The sequence below is a fragment of the Pongo pygmaeus genome, chromosome 1, assembly GCF_028885625.2.
Source record: "Pongo pygmaeus isolate AG05252 chromosome 1, NHGRI_mPonPyg2-v2.0_pri, whole genome shotgun sequence".
Taxonomy (NCBI): domain Eukaryota; kingdom Metazoa; phylum Chordata; class Mammalia; order Primates; family Hominidae; genus Pongo; species Pongo pygmaeus.
The window spans coordinates 164,329,400-164,350,512 of record NC_072373.2 but is presented as its reverse complement, the minus strand read 5'-3'; the positions used below and the strand labels follow the sequence as shown (position 1 = coordinate 164,350,512).

General features: G+C 38.6%; 1 protein-coding gene across 2 annotated transcripts in view; it reads left to right on the top strand.

Moving 5' to 3' along the window:
* The window catches only part of PDE4B (phosphodiesterase 4B), a 457,607-nt gene that overhangs the window by 20,664 nt on the left and 415,830 nt on the right, over positions 1–21,113 (top strand). Inside the window, exon 1 of one of the 2 annotated variants that reach the window (XM_063654524.1) lies at positions 16,469–16,514. The exons of the other annotated variant lie outside the window; for it this stretch is intronic. Within the exon in view, the coding sequence (XP_063510594.1) occupies positions 16,484–16,514 (31 nt within the window). The 5' untranslated portion in view covers positions 16,469–16,483. Of the gene's footprint in view, positions 1–16,468; positions 16,515–21,113 lie in introns of those variants that run through there. 2 annotated transcript variants of the gene reach the window in all.

Genomic DNA, 21,113 nt, shown 5'->3' with positions numbered 1-21,113 from the left:
GAATTAGAAAAATCAGAGTAAACTATGTGCTGTCTATAAGAAACTCACTTTAGATTTAAAGACATAGATAGTGAAGGTATGGAAATATATATTCTATGTAAATGGTCACCAAAGGAGAAGTGGCTATATTTATATCAGACAAAATATATGTAAAGTAAAAATTAGCATGAGATACAAAGAAGAACATTATATAATAATGAAAAGGTCAATTGAACAGGAAGATATAACACTTATAAATATATGTACCCAACATCAGAGGATCTAAATATATAAAGCAAAAATCGACACACCTAAAGAAATAATACACAAAAAATACAATAATTATAGGAGGCTTCTTTACCCCATTTTTAATAATGGATAAAACAACCAGACAAAAAATAACAAATAGCAGACTCAAACAACACTATAGGCCGAATGAGCCTAACATACATATATAAAATATTCATCTCATAGCTGCAGAATATACCTTCTTCTCAGGTGTACATGAAACATTCTCTAGGATACATCACATGTTAGGTAACAAAACAATTCTTAATAAAGTTAATAAGATTGAAATTATACCAAATATCTTTTTGGAGCACAATGGAATGAAACTAGAAATCAGTAGCAGAAGAAAAACTGGAAAATTCACAAATATGTGGAAATTAACACACTCCTGATATCCTAGTATTCTTCGCTTAATGGGTCAAAGAAAAGAATAAGGAAAGAAATTAGAAAATATTGAGTAAAATTAAAATAAAAATACAACATACCAAAACTTATGGGATACAGAAAAAAAAAAAGAATGTGATATGCTGGTATAGGACATTTACTATGAATGGAATTAACAGGACTGATCATAGCTCTGGGTGAGTCAGTGAGTGAATGAGAAGGCCTAGGATGTTACTATACACTACTATAGATTCTATAAGCACTGTACACTTAGGCTACACTAAATTTACAAACAAATATTTTTCTTCAATAAAAAATTAATCTGAGCTTACTGTAACATTTCGTTTTATAAAATTCTTAATTAAAAAAACTTTTTAACTTTTTGTGGTAATACTTAGTTTAAAACACAAACACAGCTGGGTGTGGTGGCTCATGCCTGTAATCCCAACACTTTGGCAAGCCGAGGTGGGTGGATCACCTGAGGTCGAGAGTTCGAGACCAGCCTGACCAGCATGGAGAAACCCCATCTCTAATAAAAGTACAAAATTAGCCGTGGTGGCATATGCCTGTAATCCCAGCTACTCAGGAGGCTGTGGCAGGAGAATCACTTGAACCTGGGAGGCGGAGGTTGTGGTGAGCCGAGATCACGCTGTTGTACTCCAGCCTGGGCCACAAAAGCGAAATTCTTTCTCAAAAAACAAAACAAAACAACAACAACAACAACAACAAAAACACATTGTATAGCTGCATAAAGATATTTGTTATATCCTTATTCTATAAGCTTTTTTCTTTTTTACTTTTCCAAGTTTTTTGTTAAAAATGAAGACACAAGCACACACAATAGCCTAGGTCCTTGCAGGATCAGGATCATCAACATGTTTGTCTTCTACCTCCACATCTTGCCCCACTGGAAGGTCTTCAGGAGCAGTAACACACATGGAGTTGCCATCTCCTAGGATAACAATGCCTTCTTCTGGAATACCTCCTGAAGGACCTGCCTGAGGCTGTCTTACAGTTAACTTTTTTTTTTAATATACATAAGGGTATATTCTAAAATAATGATAAAAAGTCAGCACAGTAGGTTTGTTTACACCAGCATCACCACAAGCACATGAGTAATGCTATGACATTATTATATCACTAGGCAACAACAATTTTTCAGCATCATTATAGTCTTATGGGACCACCATCATACATGTGGTCCATCTTTGACCCAAATATTATTATGCTATATATGACTGTATTGGAAATAACAAGGAAAGAAATAGGAGAACCTCAGTTCCCAAGGTGGAGATCAGTTGTTGTTAAATATTAGAGTGCACCAGAATCACCTGAAGGACTTATTGAAACACAGACTGCTGGACCCTTAGAGTTGAGTGCCTAGGGTAGGACCTAACATTTTGTGTTTCTAGCAAGTCTCCAGGTGATAGTTATGGTATTGGCCTAGGGACCACATTTTGGGAACTATCGGCCTAGATTTTCTCAAAAAGTAGGAGGTTAGGTCATCTGCTGAGAATAAGAGAAACTGGGCCCTTGAACTCTCCTTTCAGCCAAAGACAGGCATGTTCTAAACACTGAATCATGTTAAAAGTGAGTTTTAATCTGGGGGCAATTTTTTTTTCTATGCCAAGCCAACTGATTAGTGGTGGGATTAATTCCCAGGTTTTAGATAACAGCACTGCTTTGCGAATGCTCACAGCTTAATGATACCATGGAATTGTTATCAGCCTCATTTTCACTTGTGTAGGAAGAGGCACAGAAATAAAGAAGGCAAGAGTCTTCTTTCAGGTTTCCTTATGGTGGACTTTTTCATAAGAAACAGTTCTGGCTTCTCCTTTGTTGTTCCCTCAAAGAAGATTATAAATATGTTTGCTTGTCTCCCACCTCCATCTGCCTGAGGGCTGTGCTTTGCTTCTGTAAATGTTTCAGTTGGAACATGTTGATTCTGTTTGGGCATCTATTAACTTAGGTGTGATGTCTAATGTTCACTGTCTCAGCGTTGACCTCCACTGGGGAGAGTGGTGGCGATTTCCCTGCCTCTGTCTAAGGCTGGAAACGTTCGTTATCATGGAGGGGAAAGTGGTTGGTTCACTGAGGTGGGGGCTCTGAAACACAGGATGTGCTTTATTGCTCCCACAGTCAGTCACAAGTTGACAGTCGCATGAGGCTTTCCATAAAAATATTTTATACTTTTGTGCTGCCTCTCAGCTGCAGATCCTAAAGCCCTGTTTTAAAGATCAAAATACCCATAGATGTGCAAATGCCAGGGATTCAACAAAAGCTGGTGCATGGATGGGAAACTGATGACACACACATCTGTTCAGCTCTCATCAGGCTTCACCACCCACTGGAATCTTTTGGCTACAGAAACTGAATTTGTGATTCGTGCATCAAGTACTGCAGTCAACAACTCAACAATTCACAAAGTCTCTTCTGTGATTGCCATCTTACGTATGTGAGGTAATGGACAATGGATATTTAAAATTGTGCCTCAACCCCGCTTTACCTCATCACTTATTCCAGTATCAGTCAAATTTATATTAGAATATGGGAAGTGCAGGTTTTATATAAAAGGTGCCTAGGATAGATTCTGGCCTATATAGCTCTAATAATTGGTATCATACTTTACAATATAGATGATATTCTCACTGTAACACACTATAGTATACAACGTCCATTCCATCCCCTACTTTATTTAAACTCAACTCCTTAAGAACCTTGTGAGATGGGCATTATTCCTTAAGGTAAAAGAAGAACAAACAAAAAATGACTGCAACCAAAATGTAATAATTGGTGTAAATAGTTTCATAGTAAAAAAGAAAGACTTCACTTTTGATATTTGATGGCTGACACCTTTCAGTTTCCCACCTATCTTCCTTTTTCTCCTTAGCCCTACATCCTGAGAAGATAAGAGAACCTGGGCTCTCCTCCCTTGGTGCCCATGGGGAAGTTCAAACCACACAAATCCCTGTCCTCTAGGAATTCTCATTCTAGTCCCAACCCTCTTAACTATGGTAAAAACTCTAAACCATCAACACCACCCCCATCTTGACTTGTGTCACCTTAGGTAGAATCTGAGCCCTTCACCTTGGGGAATATGTGAGTAGTAAACTTTATTTTATATCTGTAATTCCTATGTTTTATTCATCCTAGCATTCATAAATTTCTGAGGATGCTGGATGTTCATATAAATAGGTTTATTAGCTTTAGATAGACTAATGATGCTTTATTCAAATGTGTGGTTATTTCAGATCAAAGAAAAGGAAGCATTGTGCTTGACACAGGGCTAAGAACTTAAAGATGAACAAAATATGGCCTGTGCCCTTTCCTTAGTAGTTATGGTCCGGTAGAAAAGGCAGACATGTACATTAAAAAATTACAAAACAGTGTCATATGTAGCATGTGCAAGTTATTGTGGGAATGCAGAAGAGAGTGGCTGGTTTTTCCTTGGTTTAGCAATATGTGTGTAAAGTCATAAGAGCATGAAAGAAGATTGTATGTTGAAGGAACTATTTTTAGTTTTATTTGGTTGGAGAGCCGGATTAGTGTGGGGAGGTGCAATTCGAAAGGGCCTTAAAGGCTCTGCTGGTACATTGGATTTTATCCTGAGGGCATTGGTGAGTTTTGAAGGGCTTTAAGAAATGAAATAAAAGAAGAACACTTTTGAAGAGTTCACTTTGATAGCAGTATGGAAGATAGATGGGAGCCGAGACAGAAAGATACTTGAGAACAATGCTACTTTAGTCCAAGTGAGCAATGACAATGGCTAAATCAGGACAAAAGCAGTGAGAATGGTTAGAGGAGGACACGTGCCAGACACTGTTCCAGGTGTTGGGATATAAGGTTGAAAGAGGACAGAGAAATTCTGTTTTTTATGATGTTTTTATTCTAATAAGGGTATAGAAGAGAACCATTAAGATCCATTCTCTTCTCTCCAGCAGTAAGAAAACTCCACAGATGCAGCTGAACACATGACTACCCAGAAAATGACTACTTTTCAGCCTTTCTTTGCAGCTTCCTCCAAGTCTAGCTATACTAGGTTCTGGCCAAATCATGCCCTTGAAATGAAGAGGCATCCTCCTCCTTTCCCTTTTCCCTTTCTACTGGTTGGAATGGGTACACATCCGAGGTTACCACAGGCCTGATAGAACAGCAAGACAAAAGGGCTCTGAGTGTGTAACAACTTCATGGAGAGCCGTCATACCAGGCTGAACTTTAATGTGAAATAACTAAAATTCTGTCTTGTTGTTCTGGGTGTCTCTTTGTCACAGAAGCTGAGCCTACCTCATAAGTAATACTGGGGGAGATATACAGTCATAATGGAGATTTACATGAAGAGAATGCTCAGGTCTTGAACCCCACAAAGGCAGTCATCTAAGTGTATAAATAAGTTATATAAGTATAAGCTGAGTCTCTTAAGCTTAATATATAATTATTCAAAATAAGTACTAGTTGTAATGTATATGCAAGGAAAAGCTTTGTAGACTGTCTGAGCTAGTCAGTAAGGGGTCCTCAGACAAGAAAGATCCACTTATGCAAGGCACTTACACATGGGAGTGCCAGCCAGTGTGATGAAAGAGAGAATAGAGCTGAATATCTCATCCTATGTCTTATTATTTGAGGAATTTACTAATCCTATATTGAGAATTTGGTTAATTATTTGATAAAGGCATGAGTTTGTTCATTGAGCTGCAAGCTGATTACAGTAGTAATTACAATAATAAGAAAACTATAGAATGAGATAAATATAATAAATGAAATAAACAAGGTGGTGTGATAGAGTAAATATAAGCTGAGCAAAAGAATGCTGCTTTAGACAAGGTTGCTACAGAAGTCCTCCAAGAGAGGTGATGTTTGATTGATACACAAATAATAAATGGCAGTTATTGTATAAAAAGCAGGGGGCAGGGTAGGAACTTTATAGGCAGAGGAACTACAAATACAAAAGCTCTGAGGTGAGAAAGAGCCTGGTACATCTTCATAGGAGAAAAAAGGCTGGGGTGACTGGAGAATGGAAAGCATGGGGGGAGAAAGAAGGAAGTCGAAATTGTAGAGGGAGGGAGCAATTAGATCATCAAACTGCTTGTAGGCTATATTAAGGAATTTTGTTTTATTCTAACAGCAAGGGGAAGCCATTGTACAGTTTTAAACAAAAACATGACATTATCTGACTTTAAAAAAATAATGTTTTGGTTATGTATAGAATGAGCTATAGAAGCAAAGTGGAAGCAGAGATTATTGCAAGAAGGTAATTTGAAACAGGGTGATGCCAGAGGGAATGGGAACAAGTGAAAGGATTTAATTGCTTTTTAGAAACATTGATAGGGCTTACTATGAAATGCAGGTAGAGGTCTGAGAAAAGAAGTCATCAAGAATCAATCATGCTTTTTGCTTGATTTGCTAGGTTGGTAGTGGTACCATTTGCTAAAGCCGAAAACACTCAGGGAAATATTTTTTTGGGTATAAACCAAAAGATCAATTTTGGACAAGTATAAAAGTGTTGATGGCTATAGAAAATTAGGTGTATGAATCTGGGCTTCAGACGAGAGAGTGAAATTTCAAAGAGAGAGAATAAATATAGTATTAATACTTTAATAGCTCATTTTATTTATAAAATATTTCAAATATACTAAAAGTACAGAAAATAATTTAATAGGCATAATCTCTTGATGTACCCACCATATAGATTTAACAAATGTTGATATTTTGCCTTTTTTTTGCTTCGAACTTTAAACAATATAATGTTGCAGATAAAGTTAAAGGATGAGAGCATTCTTAAGGATGATGGGAAGACAGAGGCTTGAATGTTATCTTACTTCTTGTTCACTCCCAGCTCTACCTCTTCTGCCAGCAGACAGGTCCTAGAGGATAGGAATGAAGCCTCAGGTTCTGTTACAGTCTTGCCAAGGAGTGCAGAGGAATTTCTCTTCTTTGGGAAGAGGAGAGCTTGGGCATCAACACTGAAGAGCCCCAAGATTAGGATCAGAATGCCTGGATCCTGGGACAGTTTCACCCTCAGAAACTCGTAATCTCCCACAAATTCACATCTAAAGAAATATACCAAAATTCTTATTTCCGGATTCCTAAAAACTGAGAAGTGACCAAACAGGCAGCTGGACCTTTTCTATCTCTTGGGTTGGGAGAGCATGACGAGGCCAGAGCAAGAAGATCAGAAAGGTTTACTTCTGATGCCTTGACGTGGCACCAGCAAGGTGTCCTTTATCAGAGGAAAAACCAGAAAGGAGAAAACCTGTAAGATATAACTCATGAAATAGAGTTACTGGGGGAGGCAGACAGTGACCCATGACAAAAAACAAAGTCCTTGGGAGATTCAAATACAAAACAGAAAAAAACTTTCTGGAACCAAAATAATTTTAAAAATTTGACACGAAAATATATATACATTGTGAAATAGGTAAATGAAAACATATGCATTACCTCATATGCTTTTTTTTTGTGATGAAAACACTTAAAATCTATTCTCTTAGCAGTTTGCAAAAATATAGTATGTTGATGTTAACTATAGTCATCATGTACAATAGATCTCTTGAACTTATTCCTCCTAGGTGAAGTTTTGTATCCTTTGACCGACATTACCCCAATCCACAATCTCTCCATTTTCTCTGGCATCAGCCTTTTCAAACCACCTTCCTGCGATAGTCTCTGCTTCCACTTTGTCCTTACAATTCATTCTACCCATACCAAAAAACACTATTTTTTAAAGTCAAATTACATCACATTTTTGTCCAAAGCTATGTAATGGCTTCTTATTTCTGTGTTAAGATAAAACAAAATTCCTTACCATAGCGTATTAACAATTAGGTGGTCTAACTACTCCCTGCCTCTACCGTCTCAACTTCCTTCTTTCTCTTTTTCTTTATTTTATTTTATTATTATTATACTTTAAGTTTTAGGGTACATGTGCACAATGTGCAGGTTAGTTACATATGTATACATGTGCCATGCTGGTGTGCTGCACCCATTAACTCATCATTTAGCATTAGGTATATTTCCTAAAGCTATCCCTTCCCCCCACCACCCCACAACAGTCCCCAGAGTGTGATGTTCCCCTTCCTGTGTCCATATGTTCTCATTGTCCCTTGCTTTTCAGTCTCCAGACACACTGACCTCCTCAGTCCCTGCTAAGCATAATTCTACTCTTTACTTCTGTGTTCATTTTTTTTACACTCCATATATAAGTGAGATCATGTGGCATTTGTCTTTCTATGCCTGGCTTATTTCACGTAACATAATGTCCTCCATGTTCATCCATGTTGTCACAAATGACAGAAATTCCTTCTTTTTTTTTAAAGAATAAAGAATATTTCTTTTCATATATATGCCGCATTTTCTTTCTCTGTTCATCCATTGATAAACACTTAGGTTCATTCCTTATCTTGGCTATTGTGAATAGTGCTGAAATTAACATGGTAGTGCAGATATTCAACATAGTTATTTCATTTCTTTTAGATGTATACCCAGTAGTGAGATTTCTGGGTCATATGGTAGCTCTATTTTTAAGTTTTTGAGGAAACTTTCTACTGTTTTCCACAATGGCTGAACTAATTTACATTCTCATCCACACTGTAAAAGGGTTTCTTTTTCTCCACATCCTCTTCAACACTTATCTTTCACTTATTTGATAATAGCCATTCTAACAGGTGTGAGGTAATATCTCATAGTGGTTTCAGTTTGCATTTCTCTGATGATTAGTGATGTTGAACGTTTTTTCATATACCCATTGGGCATTTGTGTTTCTTCTTTTGAGAAATGTCTATTCAGATCTTTTGTCCGTGTTTAAAGTTACTATTGAGTTGTTTGAGTTCCTTATATATTTTGGCTATTAATCCCTTATCAGTTGTATGGTTTGCACATATTTTCTCCCATTTTGTAGGTTGTCTCTTTACTCTGTTGATTGTTTGCTTGGCTGTACAGAAGCTTTTCAGTTTGATATAATCCCAATTGTTTATTTTTGTTTTTGTTGCTCATGCTTTCAGGTTTATACCTAAAAAAAAGTATTGCCCAGACCAATATAATGGAGCTTTTCCCCTATGTTTTCTTCTGGTAGTTTTTCATTTTCAGATCTTACGTTTAACTATTTAATCAATTTTTAGTTGATTTTTGTTTATGGTGTGAGATGAGGGTCTAATTCATTCTTTTGCATGTGAATATCCAGTTTTGCCAACACTGTTTATTAAAGACCGTTCTCATTGTGTATTCTTAGCACCTTTGTCAAAAATCAATTGACCATTAATGTGTGGATTTATTTCTGGGCTCTCTATTTTGTTCTGTTGGTCTATGTATCTGTTTTTATGACAGCACCATGCTGTTTTGATTATTATTGCTTTGTGGCATATTTTGAAATCAGGTAGTGTGGTGCCTTTGGCTTTGTTATTTTTGCTTAAGACTGCTTTAGCTATTCAGGGAATTCTATGGTTCCAAAAAAATTTTAGAATTGGTTATTCTATTTCAATGAAAAATGCCATTGGAATTTTGATAGGATTTACATTGAATTTGTAGATCACTTTGGATAGTATGGACATTTTAACAATATTAATTCTTCAAAGCCATAAGCATAGATTCCCTCCCATATATCTGAGTCTTCTTCAATTTCAATGTTTTACAGTTTTCAATGTACAGGTCTTTCACCTCCTTGGTTAAATTTATTTCTAAGTAATATTTTTGTAGGTGTTGTAAATGGGATTGTTTTCTTGATTTCTTTTGTGGATAATTTGTTGTTAGTATATAGAAATGCTACTGATTTATATGTTTATTTTCTTATACTGCAACTTTACCGAATTTTGTTTAATAGTTCTAATAATTTTTTGTGGAGTCTTTAGGGATTTTTATTTATAAGATCATGTCATTTTCACATAGGAACAATTTAACATCTTCTTTTCCAATTTGGATGTATTTTATTTCTTTCTCTTGCCTAATTGCTCTGGCTAGGATGTCCAGTAGCATGTTGAATAGAAGTGGTGAGAGTGGGCATCATTGTCGTGATTCATATCTTAGAGGGAAAGCTTTTGACTTTTCACTTTTGGATATGATGTTAGCTATGGGTTTGTCATATATGGTATTTACAGTGTGGGGTACATTACTGCTATACCTAATTTGTTTAGTTGATTTTATTATGGAAGATTTTTGAATTTTGTCTGTTGCTTTTTCTGTATCTATTGAGAGGATCATATGGTTTTTGATTTTTTTTTAGATTTGCATATGTTGAATCATCCTTGCATCCCTGGGATAAATCCAACTTGATTATGGTGAATGGTCCTTTTAATGTACTGTTGAATTCAGTTTGCTAGTATTTTGTGATGATTTTTGCATCTGTGTTCATCAGGGATATTGGCCTGTAATTTTCTCTTCTTGTAGTGCCCTGTCTGGCTTTGGTATCAGACTAATGCTGGTCTGAAAATATTTATGTAGCTCAAGAGCAAGATTAGATATAGAAATGCGGACTTATAAGTTTTGGGGCAGATAAAATGATAGTTGAATGTTTTATTGACAGGGAAGTGGAATCCACAAATGAGTTTCTAGAATGAGAAAAGGACAACATTTGAAAGGAGGGGGAATGCAAAGAGCAAGTTAAGACAATGGAGATGACCAGCCCTGGCCATACAAGAACAAGATCAGAGACAGGAAAAAGAAGCAATTAAGCATACTGCAGGTAAGTCATGTAAAATAAAGGCAGGAAGTATAGATTGAGTCTGGAGATTTGGAGAGCATTTATGACTTCCCATTTCCCCATAGGCTCTATGAATCTAGTAGTCCTGGTTCTTACATGGGGAGCATTCCTACCAGGGAACATGATAAATGTACCACTCAACTTAAAGCTATAGCTGCTACCTGGTCACTTTGGGCTCCTTATACCAGTAGATGAATAAGCAAAGAAAGAAGTTAACATATTCACTGGGATAATGTATCCTGATAATCAAGGAAAAGTAAGGCTGCTGCTAAATCATGGAAATAGGCAGCACAGATATTGCAAGAAGCAAAGGCATTCCTACTTCTGTGCCTTGACTCCCTGCCCATGTGTTCTCCTATTTGGGCTGTAGAACCTCATAATGGCTATTGGTTTAAAGTGTATTCCTCATCCTAAAGTATAGGGTTCCATGCTATAGAGTGTCATTTTCCCACTAGCACCTCAGTGGCAAATTTGAGTTCATTACATATTTTTCTATTGCTGGCAGCTTCTGGATGGTGTGGTGGTCATAGGATTAGTGCACTCCCTGATTATTTCCTCTACATCACACATCCTTTGCTGTAAAGTGATCCCTTGGCCTGAGTAAATATTTTGTAGATTCCAATTTGGTTGTCATGTGCTTTGAGTTTTTGGATAGTGAACTGGCTGAGACACTGTAGGCAGGAAAGGCAAACCCAGCCCAAGAAAATGTTAATTCCAGCTACAGTAAACATAACCTTTCCCAGAGTGAAAGGGTCCTTATGTAATCAACTTGCCACCGAATGGCAGGTTGGTCTCCTTGAGAGATGGTCTCAACTTTGCTTTCTGTTGCAAGGAGGTCCAACATTCATCAGCAGCAGTTACTAAATAGCTTTGAAGAGATGGAGTGTATGCTGTTAGGTCCATTCATAGCCTCTGTCTCTATCACTGTGTCTACACTGTATGTAAGACCATTTCCCAGGCATCAAGGTGGTCAAGTACAGAGATTTGCTAATATATCTGGCCCAGTCATCCTTGGGATTCTGTAGGATTCTTCTGCAGTGGATTCTGTCTGGTAGGCACAAATGTACAATAGAACAATCCCTGCACTTTGTGCCCACTCTCATAGGTTCATCCATATGCCTCTTACCCAGACCTTTTCATACCTGGTCTTCCAATCTTGTTTATTTCAAGGCTCTAACCAGTCAGCTAGGTAAGTCATTAGTCCATATATCCCAATTTTATGCCACTTCTCTTCTTTCCCTGAAAAACTACTGTTTTTCAGTGCTACTCTGTAGTACAACAGCAATTCATTTTCATCTTACACCCGCACACTGAGTTGATCCATCCGTGTACCAATCTTGGGCTTTTTCTCCCTCATCAACAGGTCACAGGAAACCCTTCATGAATTCATAGGTGTGAAATGGGAGAGAAGCATTATAACAGTGACAGAAAGCATGTCGGTTTGTGACATATGTTTGTGTATCTTTCTTATACCCTCTTACACCTGCCCAAGTTTGACCCTGGGCACATCCTATCCATGTTATGGTAGGTTGCTGCTGGGGTCACCTGATTTTATGATTTGTTGGATCTATCGGTATCCGTGGTGTGCTAGTAAATGATTACTTCTGAAAAATACTGCCTTGGCTTGTAGCATTTGCTGGTTTCTATGGCATAAATATGTCTACTATGGCTGATTTCAAGTGCCAAACTCATGTCAGAATGTGGAGTTAGGAAGAGATGTGATGGTATGAACTGTCTCTAGCACATCACTATCTTCAGCTGGTGATAGCAGTTCTGGTCACATGGTCACTTGTTGTCACTTGAGTTTCCATGGTTTGATACTCATTTTCTACTGGGGCCCAGTGGTATGCCAGGAGTTGTTTACCAATAGTTCATAGTCCTGTACTGCAGGTGTCATAGCCTTTTCCTGGAACCCTAGAAGTGTGCACTGTATAAAACACATTTTGCTACTAAAAATAATTCCAGTACTATAGGTGATGTGGTGCAAGCAAGAGTCCTGGACCTTATGCAGTCCCATTTGTTGCCTGGGGCTCCTCTCAAAAGTAACACCTCTTTGCATCGTTTGGCAAATGGATCGTAACAGTAGTCTCAAGTGTATTATATGTCGCACCTCGATATCAAAGAGGTCTACTGAACATTGTGATTCTCTTTCAAAGCTAGGAGGCAAGACAGTAATTTACCCTTTACTTTGGAATACATATCCCAGGATGCTCAGAACACTTGGACCCTAAGATATTTACCTATGGGGCAGCCTCTTGAATCTTCCTCTAGAACACACATTTCTTTCCAAAGCATCCAGAATACTTGCCACTTTTTGCACATCAGGTACGGTTAACATGACATCCTCAATATAGTGGACCAGTGTGATGTTCTGCAGAATGTCCAGATGACTCAAGGCTGTGCTGACAATATTATGACAAAGAGCAGGAGAATTAACACAGCCCTGGGGCAAGACTGTGGGTATACACTATTATCTGTTTATGTGAATGAGAACTTCTTCCGATCCTTCTTTCTGATAAAAATGAAAAAGAAAACATTTGCCAGTTCAGTGGTGACATACTTTTGGTGTGCTTGGTTACTCTTGGTTAACAGGTGGTCTACAGTTTTTGCAAGGCCAGGCTAGTGTATTAAATAGGACCCCATTAGGGACCACCATTCCTGTATCCTTTAAGACTTGGAGGGTGGCACAAATTTTTGCCATTTCCTTGAGATGCTGTTATGGATTGAATTATATCCCCAAAGGATACATTGAAGTCCTATCCCCTGGTATCTATGAATGTGACCTTGTTTAGAAATAGGGTGGATGCAGATATTATTAGTTAGGATGAGGTCATACTGGAATAGGGTGGACCCTTTCTCCAGTATGACTGGTATCTTTATTAGAAAAGGGAAATTTAGACACAGCTATAGACACAGAGGGAAGACAGTTATGTAAATCTGGAGGCAGAGATTGGAGTTATGCTGCCACAAGTGATGGATTGCCTGGGAGCTACCAGAAGATGGAAGAGTTGAGGAAGAATCCTCCTTCTAAGGCTTTGGAGGGAGCATAGACCTGCTGACACCTTATTTTTAGATTTCTAGCCTCCAGAACTGTGAAATAAACGTCTGTTGTTTAAAGCCACTTAGTTTGTGTACTTTGTTATAGCAGCCGTAGGAAACTAATACAGATGCAATATATATACTATACATAATATATATTAATACATATACATAAATATATGTAATCATATATATTTATAAATTCATTATCCTCATGGAAGTGTCTTACTGGCATATCCAGGATCATTCTCTGGGCCTTTGCTACAACAACAGCTATAACTTTACAATTCAATGAACAAAGGGTTCTGCCAACTGCTAAGTATGCCATCCCAATTGTACATTTAGAAATTTCACAAAGGCCCACCCGTACCCATTGTGAGACAGACATGGTTTGGACTCTGGTTGCTAGTTGACTTCCATATACCTCTACTCTTAGCAGGAGGGTAATGTATTAGTCAGGGTTCTCTAGAATCATATCTATCTATCTATCTATCTATATAGAATCATATATATATATATGATAGCTTATTATGTATTAACTTACATGGTCACAATATGTCCCACAATACGCTGTCTGCAAGCTTGAGGAGCAAGAATAGCCAGTCTGAGTCTCAAAACTGAAGAACTTGGAGTCCGATGTTCAAGGGCAGGAAGTATCCAGCATGGGAGAAAGATAGAGGCTGAGAGCCTAGGCCACTCTCTCCTTCTCACATTTTTCTGCCTGCTTCATATTCACTGGCAGCTGATTAGATGGTGCCCACCCAATTAAAATTGGGTCTGCCTTTCCCAGCCCACTGACTCCAATGTTAATCTCCTTTGGCAACACCCTCACAGACACACCCAGGGTCAATACTTTGTATCCTTCAATCCAATCAAGTTGGACTCAGTATTAACCATCACAGGCAATGATGGTGTTTGGGATCTTTGGCTATCAGCATCAATCTGTATTCACTTGTTTGGAAATATCTGAGTAATTTACGGATTGAATGATGGTGTTGCAACATCTTTCCTGTTTTTCAGTTGATGTGTTCTCGGTCGCAGAACTGGCTCAGGCCTAAAAGCTGAGCATGGAAATAAGGCTTTTCACTGAGCGTAGCTGACCTCAAACTTCTACTCTGCAGTCACGTATCTCTTTTGAATCATATTCAAATACCCTTATTGGCTGCCTATCTATCTTGCCCCTAGGGACAAAATGTTCTATGAGCCCTTTCCATAAATTCTGTGGGTCATGCCTTGCTGACTCATTCTGAACTTGCTGTGTGTGGATTATAGCCTTCTGTCCACCGCTCTTCTATTGGGTACATGCTGCCACCTAGCCTCTGCTCTTCTCAGATCTATCATCTCCATTGCTATTAGGGAACCCAGTACTATAACAATATCTCACATCATTATTCCCAGGGGTCCTTCTGATCTTATTGCCTTGGGCATGTCTTATGGGCCTCCCTAAGGAATATGGTTGGTACAGGGTTTTCTGTCTCATAGAACTGACCCATTGCTTGCATGTTGCTTCTGTGAGCCTTTTAAGCCTTTCCTCCATCATTTGCTACAGCAATTCTGGCATCTCTATTTTGTTTACTGTAGGCCTTTCCTTTTCTCAAGCTTTCAGAGTGAATTCTATCAGCCGATTACAGCAATCACTGGGGCTCTTGCCAGGGCATTAAATCCTGTGTCACTGGAAAGTGCCACCATATTGCAAAATTCTCCCTAACACAGCTGTATAGCCTATCTTCTCTTGATTTAACCCCCTGAGGAACCACTTCCAGTTCCGAATGGTAACATGTTATCCAGGTCTTGATGTTTTTAGGCATGTAATTTCTTTTCTGCTTTACCTGGCCCAATACTTTTGATCAGGTTATGCTGAGATTTTACTCTAATTATGAACCAAGAGAGGAAGTGGATCAAGTCCTGAGAAGGTAAAGAAATGTTATCTAAGATACCTGCCTCACTTGATACTTTTGTATAACTTCAAATGTGTGTGTGTGTGTGTGTGTGTGTGTGTGTGTGTAGCTCTATCTTCCAATAAGAGATAATTGGTTACATTTTCAGGTGCATAGGACTCAGGATAACCCAAGATTCGAGATTCTTAACTGTGTCGATACAGATATCCCCATCCAAGCATCAGGGTCCCACTCCCTTCAGGGCTCTAAGTTTGTGTAAGAGACCTGCCTAGACTGAGATCCAGCTTTCTATGATGCACTGCTAACAATTAATTTTTTTTCTCTTGTTCTTCAACCGTGGCTGCCATCCAGGTGCAGAAGCGGAAGTTTTATTTAAATGGTGCCTAGGAGTTCCTGTTACTCTCACTTTGCTAATTTACTTTGTTGATTAATAGACTTGAACCTGTCATTTTCTCTCTTAAATCACTGGTGCTGAGCGATAGCCAACCAATTCCACATTCTTATAGTTGTTATTTCTTCATATCTCTAAAACACCCAGAGTATTGTCCCAGCTATTGCACTGCTTCCATCTGTATCCCATCACAGGCCAGCATAGGTGAGAGCCAGTAAAATGCACCAGCATTCCAAGGACTATCAATATTCCACCTATTACCAGCCATAGGGTTCTCATTATCATCCAGCTGGAAAATGATCCAATTCCGGGATCCCCATCTTTACAGTCTGTCTCTTAGAAGTGCTTCTTGTATCAGTGGTCATAGATTGGGTTCCATTCAGATTAGGGATCCTTGTTTTAGTGACTTATTGGGGTGTGCTCAATAGGGGAGTGAGGGAAGCAGAATACGATGGGGAAAACGCCAAGCAAGAATGTGGTCTCAGGAGGGACTAGCTTCAGTCTGATCCTACAGGACACTGGAGCACAAATTACACAACAGAGCTGGTCTTACAAAGAGAAAAAGAGGCTGGCCTTGTGTATCCCATGCCAGGAGGTCATTGGCTGAGTCAACCCTGGAGAAGGGAGGGAAAGTGGTGTATCTGCCCAGGCAAAGTGGCTTCCATCTGGTTCAGGGCGATTCTCTGGAATAGGGGTGAGCTGTTTATTGTTATCTCCAAAACTCATAGCAAATGGGAGATGGTGCAATCAGAAGAGGGAATGTGGGCAAACACCAGCCACATTCACCACAATATTACAGAGCTATTAGGAACTGTAATGATCAGCACGAAGTTTTTCTGTGTCCTAGGTAAGAAATACATTTCTTTAAACCGTCTGGAAATCTTCTGTAGTCTTGGGTAAGAAGGTTGTGTTTATCTTTCCTCCTTTTTAGTGGAATTATACTCAATCCCAAATGCCCATTCACCATCTTTAACAAGGGACCCTCATGCAAACAGGATCTCTCTTCCTGGGCTGCTGTCAACTCTTCGAGTCTCCACATCAAAAATGTTATTCCTCACTGTGTTAACTTTACTTTTCTCTCTCCTTGTTCTTGCATTGTAATGGTTGCAGTGAGGGATTATGAGAATATCTCCTTTCAGATACGTTGTCACATTCGGAATCCTGTGATCTAGCGTGAGAAAGACTTAACCTTTTTCCTTTCCATGTGCCAGTGAAAATGTCTTTATGCTAGTACACGTTATTCCTGAAAAGGGGATGAAAGAAAGGGACAAGAGAAGGGATGATACAAAAGTAATGTAGAAGTGGCCAAGAATGAGATTTGGCTTTCCTATTTTTTTCAGTTTGAGTTTGGAAATTTATGCATTCTTTTTGTTTGTTTTTGATCCAGTAAAAAAAGTGTAACCTCCGGTCAGGGCTTCAATACTTCTGAAGGGTCTGGAAGTAAGTCATTGTCTCCTGAGTTGATTTAAGGCAGTTTATGATGAGAGCCATTCTGTTTTTTATTCCCTAAAACTCTGAGCATACTGCAGAGTGAATAGTCTGTGCTCCACAACCACTTGAAAAATGGTGATGCAGGCCAAAGTGTTTTGAAAACTGTAAAAATTCATGTAGAAATGAGGTAATATGATTGCTTTAAATTGACCTCTCCAAAGGCTCTGTCACCTTTTATCCTGTTTTACCCCATATATGGATCCCAAGTTTCTTCCTCCTACTTGCTGCAGAATGCCCTTTTCATTTTCTCCTTTTTAGCCATAAAAATTCCAAGTATAATTCTAGGGCTTGGTTTGAATCCCACCGTGAGGAAACAAATCCCGATACTCTAAGGTTTGGCAATGGAGGATGAATATCCCTTTAGGGAAAACGATGGCTGAAACCTGTGGGTTTCACTCGTGTCTACTGAGATTCTCCTAAGGGACCTCCTTTTCTTAGGACAGTGTTTTCAAAGTGTAGTCCCCACGTCAGAATATTAGTATTACTAGAGAACTTGTTAAAAATGAAAATGATTAGCTCTACCCCAGACTTATTAAATTTGGAACCCTGATTGTAGGACCCTGCAGTTCATGTTTCAGTAAGCCTTCCAGGTGATTGTGAGGCCCGCTAAAGTTTGAGAACCGTTGTCCTAGGGAATCACTTACTGATCACTTTTGATACCACCCCGTTAGCTTCAGGAAGTCCTCCTCAACTTAGCACTTTACACCAAATTAACCCTTAATTGTTGTGGCACAGTCAAAACATTTAAACTAGCTTTCCTACCTAATGCCTTCTCCATCATAAAAAGAAAGTGAATTCCTAACATTAATGTATAATTAGGCCAGGTGCGGTGGCTCATGCCTGTAATCCCAGCACTTTGGGAGGCTGAGGTGGGTGGATCACCTGAGGTCAGGAGTTTGAGATCAGTGTGGTCAACATGCTGAATCCCCGTCTCTACTGAAAAAATACAAAAATTAGCCAGGCATGGTGGTGTGCGCCTGTAATCCCAGCTGCTCTGGCGGCTGAGGTGGGAGAATTGCTTGAACCCAGAGATGGAGGTTGCAGTGAGCCAAGATCATGCCATTGCACTCCAACCTGGGTCACAAGAGCAAAACTTGGTCTCAAAAAAATAAAAATAAAAATAAAACCACCAGTTTTATAGTCAGGCAAACTAAACTTTGACTCCTACTTTTCACTCAATCATGTTGATTGGAAGGCTCTGCATCTGTTAAATGATGATAATAGTAATACCTACCTTTTAAGACTATTGTGGAAATTAAGTGAGATGGTGAATGGAAAGCACTTAGCAAAACGTCTGACTCATAGGTGGTTTTCAGTAAATGATAACAAATCATAATTTAGCTTAGTCATCATCATTTCATAGCCCCCTATCTGCAGTGGGTCTCAGAGACTAGCTCTCAGGCCACCTCCCCCAGGCATGGAACATTTTTTACCCTTGGAATTTAGAGGCAACCCTAAGCATGTCTTGGGCTCTTGGGGTCTAGGCCAAGAGAGAAGCAGGAATTCTCTTCTGTGTCTAACTTCCACTGTCCAAATTCTAACTTCCACTGTTTTAAGACCCTTCTGTCACTTAGGATACTGTTTTTGGGAAACATCAGGCCCATTCCCAACATTTACAGGGCCTGAAGCAGGAGTACAAATGGAAGAAGGCCCACACATCATATATGTATTTATAATTTACAGAGCAAGCTGAAAATGTTTTATACTCTGTGTAGGCAGGATATCAGCCCACACAATCCCAGGAAGCTGTGACTATGTTACATTATGAGATAAAGGGACTTTGCAGATGTGATTAAGTTCGGGGCTTAAGATGGGGTGGTGATCCTAGATAATCTAGTCTGATGAAATCACAAGGGTCTTTATAAGAAGGAGGCAGGAGAGTCAAAGAAGGAGATGTAACAAAGGAAGCCAAAGTTGGAGTTATGCAAATCCATGAGTGAGGTAGTGGGCAGTCTCTAGAAGCTGTGAAAAAGCAAGAAAGGGGATTCTTCCCTTGATCCCCAGTGGGAGTGCCTTGCTGGCCCATTTTGGACTGCTGACCTTCAGAACTGCTCCATAATACATTTGTGTTGTTTTAAGTCATAAAGTTGCAGCAATTAGTTACTACAGTGATAAGAAACTAATAACCCTCCTACCTTCATAACAGTACAATTTTTAAAAAATGTGTACATATGTTTTTATAAGACTGAAAGTTGGCAAAATATCAATGGTGATTGAATTTGATTATTATTTTGCATAACAAATGGTCTTTGAATGACTCAGTAATATTTGGGTGAATAATAAAATAAAGAATAAAATAAAGATACAATTTATTATTATTATTTTCTGTTTGAGACGGAGTCTCACTGTGTTGCCTAGGCTGGAGTGCAGTGGCATGATCTTGGCTCACTGCAACCTCCATCTCCCAGGTTCAAGTGATTCTCCTGCCTCAGCCTCCCAGGTAGCTGGGGTTACAGACATGCCACCACACCCAGCTTATTTTTGTATTTTTAGTAGAGACGGGATTTCACCGTGTTGGCCAGGCTGGTCTCAAACTCCTGACCTCAAATGATCCACCTGCCTTGGTCTCCCAAAAAGCTAGGATTACAGCCGTGAGCCACTGCACCTGGCCTCATTAATTATTTTTATCTCATAACACTTATTTTTCTTACCTTTATTTCAGCACAATCATGAGTTGTATGGTTCAGAGAACTTGTTTCTTATACACAGTATTGCCAAACTAGGCCACCATACTTGAATTACTGTAGTTCCTAGCTAATATTTTTAAATTGTTTTCAGTCTGGAGAAACTTGGTTCTACTGAGGCAGTAGTAACTGAATTGTCATTAAAACTCTTAAAGAATACTGGATTAAGAAATAGATTATTAACTTATATATCACAGTCATGCATTATAAGGGGATTGTCTATGATGCATGATCTCATCATGATCTTATCATGATCTCAGAAAAAAATTACCAAGTATTTAACTTAAGCAAGTGGTTACTGTTATGTATATTTTGCTTTTCAACTACTAGGAATCAATATCTAGATGCCTGGAGTTTTACTTAAGTTTCTTTTCTTCCCCCAATCTTTTCATTGGTGAAATATTAGAAGAAAATTTTTTAAAAACAGAAGTATGATGCTTAATTTGATCAGTTCTCTCACTACATTTGATACTATTGCTAAATAAGAATGACCAGTCTGCAGGTTCTCATTTGTGCATGAATCGTCTCCTTTGTGTTCATATAAATGTTTTCTATTTCCTTTTTCTAATTTTTAAATATTTTATTGTTGTATCTCACATGTAGTTTATTTCAATTTAGAAAAAGGTGTTCAAAATATTTGCAAAGACTTTTTATTCTTTTTAAAATGAAGTAGCCAAACCTAGATTGTTAGTGTTTTTATAAACTTTTGCCATATAAGTAGCAAGCAACAATTCATACTGCATCAATTTGTGATTCCCTTGAGAATCACAAACAAGGACACAGACATAAGAAAACAGACGCTTGGCACTAGTGGAAAATGGTGTGTTATTATGCAAGAACCTTCTGCTTTAGTTCTGTCAGAGAGGGCAGAATTGAGTAAATACTTTGTCTTTTCTTTTACCAAAATCTTTCTCTGTACCCTGAAGCCCTGTCCATCCATCCATCTCAGATGTTAGTTTCAGCACAGTCCCATAAACCTTCAGGCACTGACACATAAAGACCTTTTGTTCTGAGGACTGGGAAGAGAGATGTAGAAAAGTGTTTCCCTAGGACGTGGACAGTTTATACTACATTCGCTAAAGTCAAGCGCAGTTCTGAGGGAACCCTTTTATGGGATTTTGCATTCTCTACTCATAGAAATGTGTCTTTCTCCTCTTATTGAAAAAACAACAACAAAAGCATAGAAATAGTAATAGAACTCACTACAACAGCATGATGCACCAAGTGGCACATGTGTGCACACTGACACTCACACAAGTGAAAAACTGAAG